General features: G+C 35.4%; 1 protein-coding gene across 1 annotated transcript in view; it reads left to right on the top strand.

Annotated features, from left to right (window-relative positions):
- LOC136024779 (uncharacterized) overlaps positions 1-12,210 on the top strand; it is a 77,225-nt gene that overhangs the window by 11,222 nt on the left and 53,793 nt on the right. The window contains exon 3 of the mRNA XM_065700235.1: positions 3,765-3,894. Coding sequence (XP_065556307.1) covers positions 3,765-3,894 — 130 coding nt within the window. The remainder of the gene's footprint in view (positions 1-3,764; positions 3,895-12,210) is intronic.

Below are 12,210 nucleotides of genomic sequence, written 5' to 3'. Positions count from 1 at the left end.
TCCCAGATCTATCGATTAAAAAGTGTATTAACCTTAAGAAGGGGGTTTTAACACAATTAGGACAAAAATGCATCATTAAAATAATATTGTGGTAAAGTACTTTGTCTTAACACTTCAAAATTAGATAATATAGGTTTGTTCTATCTGAAACATATTTATGCTACATATGTTCACTTAGTATGTCGTAAAACTATGTAGCTTTTTAAGACATGAATATAGTATTTGATAAGACTAAAAGAGCGATTTAGTTTAATTGTTTACTAAATATAGAACTTGTTTAGTGGAAAGAGTTCTATATCTGTATGGTTAAATATTTAAGATTAGAAGACCGGGGGGGGGGGGCTATTGAACAGCTTTTCTATTAAGAGAATAATCAAAAAGCATTGTGAAAGCAAAGAAAAGTTTATATAATCTTTTTAGATGTTTGATAGACCTGATAGATTAATTTGTTTAATTGTTAATTACATATAGGGCTTCTTTTTAGCTAACAAGGGGATATGTATGGATTTTGCTAGTTTTGTTAGTGTTATACCTGGTAGCAAACTATAACCAAGAGTTGTTTAGTTCCTATACTATCACTGAAGTTATAAGGGTATTTTGAATTTTTAGAAGAAGAGTGGAAAGCCAAACTGCATATCAGAAAGATTGTAGTGTCTACTTCAATGTTTGCTGACAATGTTGTCATTTTTGATTGAATTTAATACTCACAATGGAGTTTTTGACTTATAAAAAGTTTGAAATTAATATGATAATGTCAAAAATGTTAATTTTCTTTTTTAATGATGTAGGTGTGCTTGACAAAAATTTCTATATCGAACTCACTTTCCTATAGTTCCTATTGTTTGCATCTTACTCATTTAGTTATTGTCCTTTTTCCTCTTCCTCAAAATCAGGAATGCATATAGTAAGCCCAATTACAAAAATACTTCAATAAATGCAAAAAAGCAAAGTAGCGAATAGGGATTACGTCCTATTATTTAGAAATATTCTTTAATTTTATTACTTGGCGCCAAAGATGTATTTTTGTAGACCATTTATGTTAACCTAAGCGTATGTCTGAAAAGTAAGCCAAATAAAAAGTAAAGGTAAAGGATGCGGCACTAGACCCTTAAGGTCCGAACCGGCGGTGCTGATGTCCGTCTCAAGGCCCTTCAGCCAGGAAGTGCAATGGGGGAAGCCAAATAACCCTGCTCTTTTAAAATCCAAGAACATAGAAGGATCCATAGGACAAAAGAAAACTCCCAAAATTTCTTTGAGGATCTCAAGTTTTTTAAAAGAAAGACAGCTAAGAGCTGCGCTTGAGGATTTTTCCTAAAGAAAATCTTTATGGGATTTGAAGGTTAAACTGCCTCTCAATGACGTTAATTATTTTTGAGCATGGAATGATCCATTGAGGCCAAAGAAACCTGTCAAACCTTCTTTGGGGATCTCAAGCTTTTCAAAAGAAACACGGGTAAGAGCTGCATTTAAGGATCTCCCGACCCTTGAGAAAAATCTTTCTGGATGTTAAAGATTAAACAACTTCTCAGCAAGAATGGCGGTTCCTGGGATGGACAGATACATTGGTATCTAAGGAAAACTTCCTAAATTTCCTCAGGACATCAAGGCCCTTAAAAGAAGTAGGTTGTTTGGGTTTCACCCCTGTTTCTTTTCTTTTTCAGATAAATGACTTGTTTTCGTTTCCGTAATTACAATGGCTTAGATTTGCCTATAGTATAATTTTCAATGATAAGTTAAAGTCTCGTTGCTAAGCTATAGTTGTTTTGCAATAATAAGCTTGTAAGCTAAATTCAATTTTGGTCTTCCTGTTCTGGGCCTTTGAAAGATAATATTATTCAAAAGAAGTCAGAGATTTGAACTTTAATTTAGCGGATTGGCCAGGGCCAATCCACCCCTACAGAAAGTGCTTTTGTACAGAAGTGGTGTTCCGTTTAGTAGACTACATTGAGACCATGTTTGGGGATTCTGTTTTTTTTTCAGAGTATATATATATATATATATATATATATATATATATATATATATATATATATATATATATATATATATATATATATATATATATATATATATATATATATATATATATATATATATATTTATATATATATATATATATATATATATATATATAAATATGATATATATATAAATATATAATATATATAATAAAATATATAATATATATATATATATATAAATATATATATATATATATATATATATATATATATATATATATATATATATATATATATATATATATATATATATATATATATATTTCAGATGTTTTTTTGCATCTTGTAATATATGTTTTTTCCTTTTTGTTTTTCTGGCGAAAAATACTGCCGGATGCAATTTCGGAGCATCGATATCCCTTCCCACTCTACCTTCCACTTCATATCGTAATACACGTATTATTGAGAAGTATGGTGCTACCAACATTATTAAATCGTTTTAGCTGTTTAATGCTAATTTAACAAGACATGCCTTTATGTTCCTTGGCCTAAACCATAATATTTTCCGTTTGTTTTGTCTGAGATAAAGGTTTAAGTTGTCGACACCTCCCACAGTTAAAAAAAGATTAATGAGTATTTGTTGAGGAATTAGTTTTTTTGGGGGGAGGGGGGTTGTAGTGGGATATAGGGCTGGAAGGAGGAGCAGTTTGAAGGGGTTGGGGTGGAGGGAGTTGTATTTGGATGAAGGTTGCTACCCTAGGGTTGTTTAAGAGAAGGTTATTGTCTTTTTTTTTTTTTTTTTCTCATTATTATTTTAATTAGTGTAGGATGCTTCTAGGAACGTTTATGTAGGTTTTTTATTATTATTACTTTTAATTTAGGATGCCTTTACGAATGTTTATGTAGTTAATCGCTACGTGTTAGCAAAATTTAAAGTTTTCCCTAGCTTAGTGATTTATTTCTGTGATAATTTATATTTTTTTTATTATATAAATAAAAGTCAAAGTAAAAAAAGTCTATGTGTCTCTGTGTTTGCATTCTCTTTCTTTTTAATGTATTTCACTTTGTTCTGTTTAAAAGTGGATTATAAATAAATTATTACTATTATATCTATTATAATGACATGCTTTGTTAGAAGGATTTTGCCATTATCCAACAGTTTGAGTTCCTTAGTGCTAATTTAACAAGACATGCATTTGTTTCCCTAGGCCCAAACCATAACAATATCCGTTTGTTTTTGTCTGAGATAAAGGTTCAAGTTGTCTATGTGTCTCTAGCTTTTTTTCTTTATAACGTATTTTACTCCGCTTGTTTTGTTTAAGTTTTGTTTTGTTTTGTTATAAACTTTTTTCCATCATTTACGAAATCTCCAATAACTCTCCACATTGCAAATAACAAATAAATAGCTTGAAATAGTAAATAGTACAAATAGCAAATTGTTTTGGCGATAAGCCAAGGTGCAAAAACAACTAACTAGTAGCTGAACTTTCCTCCTCATTTTTTACAACCTCTAAGCCCTCCTCTCCCCTACTTTATTTCGAAATAGTGAATAAACAAAAAGGACCTCCAAAAGTCATCTTATAAATCCAGTTCAGCCCCTTAGAAGGTCAGCCCCAAGTTGCCCCGTATTTATAGCGCATTTTACTCCGCTTGTTTTGTTTAAAAGTGGGTTATATATAGGTAATTATATCTATTTGAATGACAGACTTTATTAGAAGGTGTTTATCGTACTTTTTTTCATTCGATCTGAATGGAAAGACAATGTTGGCTATAAAATTATTTTCTGTTTTTTCATTTTGATAGAAGAACAAGTTTGAAGAACAGCTAGTAATCAACAGCAAGAAAAAAGAAGGGACGCAAAAACAAGAAAAATTTGCCCCAATACCCCAGTTTGCACCTCAAGTGGCTTGTCAACTCAGGAACATTATTGAAGGTAAACATATGCATTATGTTTTAATTTGTAATATATATATATATATATAATATATATATATATATATATATATATATATATATATATATATATATATATATATATATATATATATATATATATCTATATATATATATATATCTATATATATATATATATATATAATATATATATATATCTATATATATATATATATATATATATATATATATATATATAAAATCTCGCATGCTGACCAAATTGTCTGCGTTGCGCAGGTACCGACGTCTTGGTTCACTGCCTTCGGCCGGGAGTGCAGTTCGTGGCTAGGGGCAAATCATCCCACGCTTCCATGTTTTTTCCCGGATTTCTCCAGGTACCTTTTTAGAGCTGGATTGACTCTGGCTGAGCTTACAGAGTCACACCATTAACCACCGTTCCAAAGCAAATAACCAGCGTTAGCCTATATAACCAGCGTATTATATAGGCCAAGCTGATTAGCTAAATCAGCCAACTATCAAATTTAAAAACTAAAAAAAACAACCGATAAAAGGGTTTGGCAGAAAGGCTTTAGGCCTTCCATGAGAAAGATCAACATAAGTTAACGGAATATTTAACGTAAGGTAAGTCCACACAGGCAACTGCAGCTAGATGTAGAATTCTGATTGACAGAAATGTGTAAAGCATGTGAACTACGTGCTGAAAAAGCAGCTGAACAAGCTTTTGAGAAATGGAAATGTTTCCCATAAAATTACGTAAAATGTAAGGAATGGAATCCCAATCGTAAGGAAAGGAATGAGAAATGGAATCCCATAAAATTGTATCGGGTGCTCCAGAGGACTGCCGAGAGTGAGGAGTTCTTTTTAGTTTGAAATAATTAAAGTAATGTTTTCTAAAATTGACTTTACTTTTGATGGAAAGCTAAACTTCTTATAGAATAGAACAAAATTTTAATTAAAAATTTCTTTCACAATATGGTTGGCGAATTTGAATTTCACGTCACAAATAGCACTACTGCATATGCATCATGTCGAAAAATTTTGTCATTTTGAAGTTCACGTCAATACAAATACATAAATAAAATGAGTTAAAACTTGGTTAAAATATAAAGAAACGAAAAAAAAATTAATGACTACTTTTTCTGGCTATTATACAATTCTTTTATGATATATTTCATGTTTAGCAGAAACGGGAGTCTATTTAAGGACTTTATGCGGGATTGTCTGTTGCAGGCGGGAAGGTAGGGCCCGGGGATGATTGAACGTAATAAGGGAACAGACAGGACCTTGGTACCGAAACGGAGGCATAGGAGATTCCTTCTCGTGGCCAACGTAGTGAGTTCGAAATTACCCAGTAGATAAGGATATGGAACCTTCCCTTTACTATTTATGATTCTAAGTGCTCGTTTTTGGACATTTTCTATCTTGCAAATAGAAATTAGTTGAGGCTACAAGACCAGGGATGCTGCAGGTTATGACTTCTATAACGTTCTCCTTAAGGGACTCCTTGAAAAGACGGAAGAAGCGCTCCCCCTTCCTGTTCTGAATTTTTTTAGGTCAAAATAAGCGAATCAATTCTCTTTCGTTCTCTAAATTAGCAGTAGCGCGGAAATTTTTGGTTACTAGTTTATTTCTAACAAAAAATTCTGAATCTTGAAGATACTCCTACAACCTACTGTTTTAAAAAAAAAGAAGAAAAAATATCATTTTTTTTTTATTTTTTCAAATGATATAACTAACTGGAAGAAAGTTTTAGAGAGAAAAAATCCTAGAGCCAAAACATTGGTTGGACCGCTCCCATTATGTTTCACAGGCGATAACCTAAAATTTGAAGCGAATCTATCTATTTGCTGCTTAATTATAAACTTTAAAATATCTCCTTTCTTAAATTTACTCGAGATTTTTCAATCTCTTTATTTGAGATTTTCTCCAAGTGATACTCCAAAATGATTATAAAATAGTTCAATAATCTGCCCGTTAAACATATGGTAGCATTCTTAATCAGCTTTAGTAAAGCAAGTTTTAGAGAACTTCAGTAGCTGAATTGAAAATTTTCTATCTAAATTGGAATTTGATAAATTCAAATTTCAAAAACCAAGGTAATCCGATGTATTTCAAAATGACAGGATGGGTCAACCCCAAGTTAAACCTTTAAGTGGAAAAGCCCCCTTTTTTTAATGTGTTGAAATTTGACGATACAGTCTGTGCTTTAGGGCATCGAAATCTTTTTTCACCCCTTTCTTGTCTTTCATTTGTCTGTGATCATAATAAAGATTTTTTTTTTAATAAATAAATTATGTTTCTTATAATTAAGATTATAAATAAATTAAAATTTTTAGTTCAATTTTTTCAGTAATTATTAAGCCAATTCATTTAGTCTGATTCCAAATTTTGCTAATGACTTAAAACCTGGCTAATGACTTAAAAATATTGCAATTTATACAGGCTTGTTGGACTTATTATGAAGTTTAAAATATCTTCTTTTGTAAATTTATAGCAGCCATGAACAATACCAGAAAATTTATTGTGAACCTGAAGTTGTAATTTTTCCAAGCTTTGAGTTTTTGGTAAAACATTTGAAAAACTTCTGATTGAAACACATCTGAAAAGGGTAAACAAGTATTAATAAACAACGTATAAACAAGTAGTAACAAGGATAAACAAGTATTAGAAGGGTCAGCGAAAAAACTAAGGCAGTCTGACAGAGACGAAAAAGTACCTTTTCTTGATCATGTTAAAACCTCTCGGTATAACTTTGACTGGGCATCAAATTATTATTTTATTCTGGTCTTTTGTGATTATAAAAAAGATTTTTATTTTCTTTTATTCCGTATGAGTAATTTATCAACCACTTTCTTTATTCTGATTGATTCCAGATTTTGCTCACGACCTCAAATTAGACTGTAGAAATGGCCCAAATGTCGATTGTACGCTTTAATGAGGTATAACCTAAAATTTGGATCGATGCTGTATTTGCATATTGCTTAAATTTTTTGGGGAAAAAAACTTTAAAAACTTGGATTAAACTAAAAAAAAAAGGCTGGGGCTAAAATAAAAATAAATAGTTTAGTGCCTTATATATACTTTTCCTAAATCAGGATGCAAGCATACATTTTGTTTAGTGGGGGGGGGGAGGAATACTACGGTAATTTGCTGTTAAAGTACGTCCCATAAAGGTTTATTGTTTATGACCTTGTGGTTTATGGTGTTTGCACTTCGGAACGAATTAGTTGCAAGAACTTTGATGCTTCTTAGTTGATGGTGGCGATAGATTTGGCCACTGTGCTAAGGTCAAGTTACAAAACGTTGGGACTAGAGAATGCTGGAGAGATGCAATTTAAGCCCACTCGGTAACGGTGATCAGATGGTAGGTACGGTTCAAGAACCATTCTCCAGCATTTAGAGTTGGCACCGCCGCACAACAGAAACTTGGGCTTGAGTGTGCGAGATGGTTGGGTATGACAAGCCAAATCATCCTCCAAGCTGACTCTATTATCTCCCAAGAATGTTATGGTTACGGTTATGTTACGATGACGCTTATGTTACGGGAGGGGCTTTCCCACTGGAATCTCCAGGGTTTGGCATCCCGTTCCTTGTCGAGCCTCATCTTGAATTCCTCAGGCGAGGTTGCAGAGACTGTCCCTTGGCTTAGTTGGTTCCAGTCGTTCACGAATCGTTGGATAAAAAGTCTAGTTGGACCTTGGTGTTAACGGTGGATTTGAACAGCTTCTTGGAAAGTCCTCGTGTTTGTCTTTGGTGGGGAGAGAAGGTGAACAGCTTCTGGTGTACTTGCTGAAGGTACCTATAGGTGAGCATTATATCGTTACGTCTACGCCGAAAAACGATTGCTGGGAGGTTTGTAGATTTTAATCTACTGCAGTAGGGCTGACTGCGTAAACTGTCGATTCATTTGGTGGCTCTTCTTTGGACACCTTCAACGAGCTGGATATCTCTCTTGTAGAAAGGACCAGCAAGGCATGTTCCGAAGTCCAGGATTGGCCTGACCAGAGCTTTGTTTAGTTTCAGAAAAACAGTGGAAGATCGACAACTGACGGTTCTTTTCAGGAGTCCCAAATTTGCGTTTGCTTTCGAAACTGCTTGGGCGATGTGATCGTGGAGTTTAAACTGTCATCCAACAGGACTCCTAGGAATCTACCACTGTTAAAAGTAGGAAGCAAGACTGTCGATGACGTTTTGCCGTCGTACATGATGTACTGGTGCTATGGATTGCCACGGCCGAAATGAAGAGTGGCGCATTTTGAGATGTTGAAGGACAGAAGCCACTATTCTGCCCATGCTTGAATTTGGTTGAGATCAGCATGTAGGCTACTTTTGTCCGCGGTACCAAATAGCTTGGCGTCATCGGTGTAACGACTCAGGTGGTTTTTTGTTTCAGCTACCAGGTCACTGATGTAGATGAGGGATGAGGTCGGCCCGAGGACAATCCTGGAGGGACGCCGCTCAGAACTTGGCAAGATGTTGAATTGACCTTCTCTCCGTCTGTGGTAAAGAGCCGAACCTTTTGCGTTCTGCCACCAAGAAGGTCCATTAGTCAGTCGCCTAGCTCTTTGTAAATGCCCACGGTTGTAAGTTTGGAGCGCATACGACCATGAGGGACTTATTTTAAAGGCTTTGGCAATGTCTAGTAGAATTTGGTTGACAGGAAATCATCTGTCAAAAAGCTTAGTAATTAGCTTGTAAGTCTCGAGTAGGTTGATTTGACTGACTTCCCGGGAAGAAAACCAAGTTGTTTGTCCGAGATAATGCTGTTGGAAACGAGGTGCTTGAGAAGTGCGTCGTAGACAATTCTCTCTAAAACCTTAGCGACAGCAGACGTCAGGCCTGTAGGTCTGTAGTTTTCAGCTTCAGACCGGTCTCTCTTTTTGAATATGGGTGTAATATAAGCCACAAGTCATCTATTGTGAGGGAACAATCCTGCTGTCGAGAGAAAACTAAAATTGATGGCACAAAGTGGGGAAATCTCAGTGGCTTTTTCTTTGAGTAACCTTGGGTCGATTGATTCCGTCGGGGACTGGCTTATTTGTTGTCATTGAGGTTTTTTAGCCTCTTTTCCGCCAGTGATAACAACCGTGCTCCTGGGAGACGGTATGTCGTATTTAGGGGGGGGGGAGGCTCAGTATCTGGTTCTGTTTTGAAGACGAAAGCGAACTGGTTGTTTAGCAAGTTTGCTAGTGTCTGGGTGTCAGTCACTTCTCTTTCATCATCAGTAGTGAGGCATTTAACACAGCGCCTAGCATGATTTTTACTGGGTACATAATTCCAAAACTTTTTTGGGCTACTTTTGCATTTATTGGCAAGTCTAAGCTTGAATTTTGGTACAGTTTTAACTAAGTTTCATAGTTTGTTCCGAGCTTGGATGTACTTTTCATAGTGACCAGGCTTATCTCTTTTTTTTCAGTGGCACAGTTCTTGATTTCTGTGTCTTTTAATGCTAAGGATCATATAGGGTAATGTCTTAGGTACGGGAACCAGCCTTACGGTGACAGCTGACAGGAATCCCCAATCACCCACTGTCAATTCCGCGATGTCAATCTCCCACTGGCCGTTGACATCGCCCCGAAGTAGCTCATTCCAGTCGATAAGTCTTAGCTCCCTCCTAATTGCCTCGTACTCTATGTAAACCTGTCTTTTGCATTTGCTTTTCACTGGACGTCTAGAGCTGATTTCTGAATCGCCTCGATTCTAATTACAAACACCAAATCTAATAACGTGGGTTATTGGGAATGGTGAAACCGAGTGGATTGGTCAATAAGTTGGTAGGCAGAAAGGTTGTGTACAATCTCAGTGAATGGCCTAGCTTTAATCGGGCTATTGACAGTAGAGTTGTAAGGGTACCCGTCCTTCCAGATCAGTTCTGGGAAATTGAAGTCACTTCCAATAATAAAATTCCCTTTTAAGTTTTCAATAGCTTGACGGAATATTAATGAGAGAGTATTCTCAGTCCCAATAGCTGAAGGTGAAGATGGGCTTCGATATATACAACCAACTCTGAGAGAGCGTTGGTGCTGGTCTTCATCAGTAAGGTCAAACCATACAGATTCGACGGAGGTTGAATTTGCCTCAATGCTCAGCTCACGCACTGCATATGTATTTTGGATCAGAGCTAGAGCACCGCGTTTGCATCTAGGTTAGAGACGATTTGGTAACCAGGCATATTAATATGACAATCTTCTAGCCTTGTTCTTGAATTTTTAGGACACACTTCTGTTAATAAAACCAGGTCAGGGTCTTTTTGGTACACCACACTCCTAAGTTCCTGTAATTTGCTTGTTAATTGGTCAACGCTAGATAGGAAAATAGAATAGTCTGGACTTACGTGTTAACTGCTGTTTATAGGAGATATATACATAGAAATATACAGTATAATAGGAAATATACATAGGTTTCTTTGACCAGGTATGCATGCTGATACCTGGAGGTATATACATAGAAATATACAGTATAATAGGAAATATACGTAGGCTTCTTTGACCAGGTATGTATGCTGAATAAGATGCTAGCCAATTTAAGGCAACCCGAATTTGGACTTAGTTTGGGTGCTTTGAATCAGTAAAACCTTTTTTTTTGTACAGCTTATCTTCATTGAAGTCCCCTTGTCTCTGTCTACATGCCCTGTAATTCCAAGCCAATCAGATAAAACAAAGTATTTGCCTTAGTTTCAGTTTTCACGCATAGATACAACCAATCTTCGAAATATTTTTGCTTTCTTTGAGGTATACTTGGCCCTTTCCACCTGCCTTGAAGAAAAAAATTAGTGATTTAACCAGTATCTGCCAAGATGCTTTCAAATTTGTTTTTTACATAGGGATATACCAGGCCAAGAAACATATGAGTGTTATTTTCAAGCCAATTAGTGGAATAAAGTTTAATGCCCCTTTTTGTGGCCCCTTTTTGGTCTGAAATGATCAAGGACATTCAAAGTCAACTGCCTGGGTACGAAAGCGTTACAAGTCCTAGCTGATCGAAAAAACTTAGGTATATTTTCGGGTAAAACAATTTGTTTTCAAGTTTTATTGTGCATAAGGGTCGCCTTGATCCAACAGCTTACGCATATAAGTGTCAGGCTTTTAAGAAGTAATGGTTGGTCCTTTTTTGGACAAATCAATATTTAGGAGATAGAGATGTCTTAGCACTCTTATCGTGGGAGTTTTAATCAATCCTTTCAGTCGTTCCCGAAATATTGCAGATGTGCTATTTAGATAGTCTGGGTGAATATACTTTAATACCCCAAGCCAGAACATACTATCTCTAGGTGAATACAAGGTCCAAAACTTTTAGTTGGACAGACTAATCATATTCATTTTGCCCCCACACCCCCTCCTTCTGAAAAAAAATGCAAAGTTATCTTGTCTCATCCCCCTTCCAACACTCTGAAAATTGCAGCTTGATGTCTATTAATCGTCCCCAAGGTTTTGTAGATACTTCGTATTGATATTCTGGATGTATGTTTTCTTTCAATTGAGCTCTCTACCCCCCCCCCTTCAAGTCAAATTCCAAGTTCTACTATCCCCCCCAACATCCCTGGGAAACTGGAAACTGATGCTCCGACGAAAATGTAAACTCAATCTTCAAATATGTTTATGAGCTATGCTATTGTGATAAACTTGGTACGTATGGTTCTCTTCGATTTAAATCGGTACTTTGCTGAGAATAGATTCTAGTCCTACAGGGGCTCATAGTGACCAAAGTCTCAAACAGACTGGAAACTAACATCCTTACTCTTCCCCTCTGCCTTTCCTCCTTAAGTCTACTAGGTCTTACGTCCACTTGCCTCCCTCAACAGTCCCTGAGAATTTTAACTTGAAATCTCAAGTTGTTTCCAAGATTTTATGCCTTAAATTACAGGAGAAAAAAAAAATTCTGAAATTACCATTTGAGATTCCCGTAGGCATCGGGATTAAAAACCTTAAACAGAAAATATATTTTCTAATATAAAAGGCATTAATAAGGTGCATAACAGGTATAACGCCTCTAACGTAAAAGGTATCTAAAAAGGCACGGGTTTTAGGGAACGTTACCGAAAATTATATTTTTTTTTAGGCTTTTCAGAAGTCCCTGGTAAATATTTATGTTGACCCCCTATAGTTTATGAAATATGAGTTTCTTTTGTTTCTATTTCTGTTTAGTGTTTTCATTCTCTTTTTTTTTTGTACTTACTAATTGGTTTAGGCTAGTTTTTTCTCGTTTTTTCCTTTGACAAAGGATTCTGGATATAAAGCGAAATTTAGACTTTTATTGTTGTTCGTACAAATAGTTAATTCAGGAAAAGCTGGTAGGGAGGAATAAAGTGTTTTCCATAAGGAATGGTGGGGGGGGG

The sequence above is a fragment of the Artemia franciscana genome, chromosome 3 (assembly GCF_032884065.1).
Source record: "Artemia franciscana chromosome 3, ASM3288406v1, whole genome shotgun sequence".
Taxonomy (NCBI): Eukaryota; Metazoa; Arthropoda; class Branchiopoda; order Anostraca; family Artemiidae; genus Artemia; species Artemia franciscana.
Note: the sequence above shows the minus strand (reverse complement) of the source record. Positions and strands in the feature narration are given on the sequence as shown.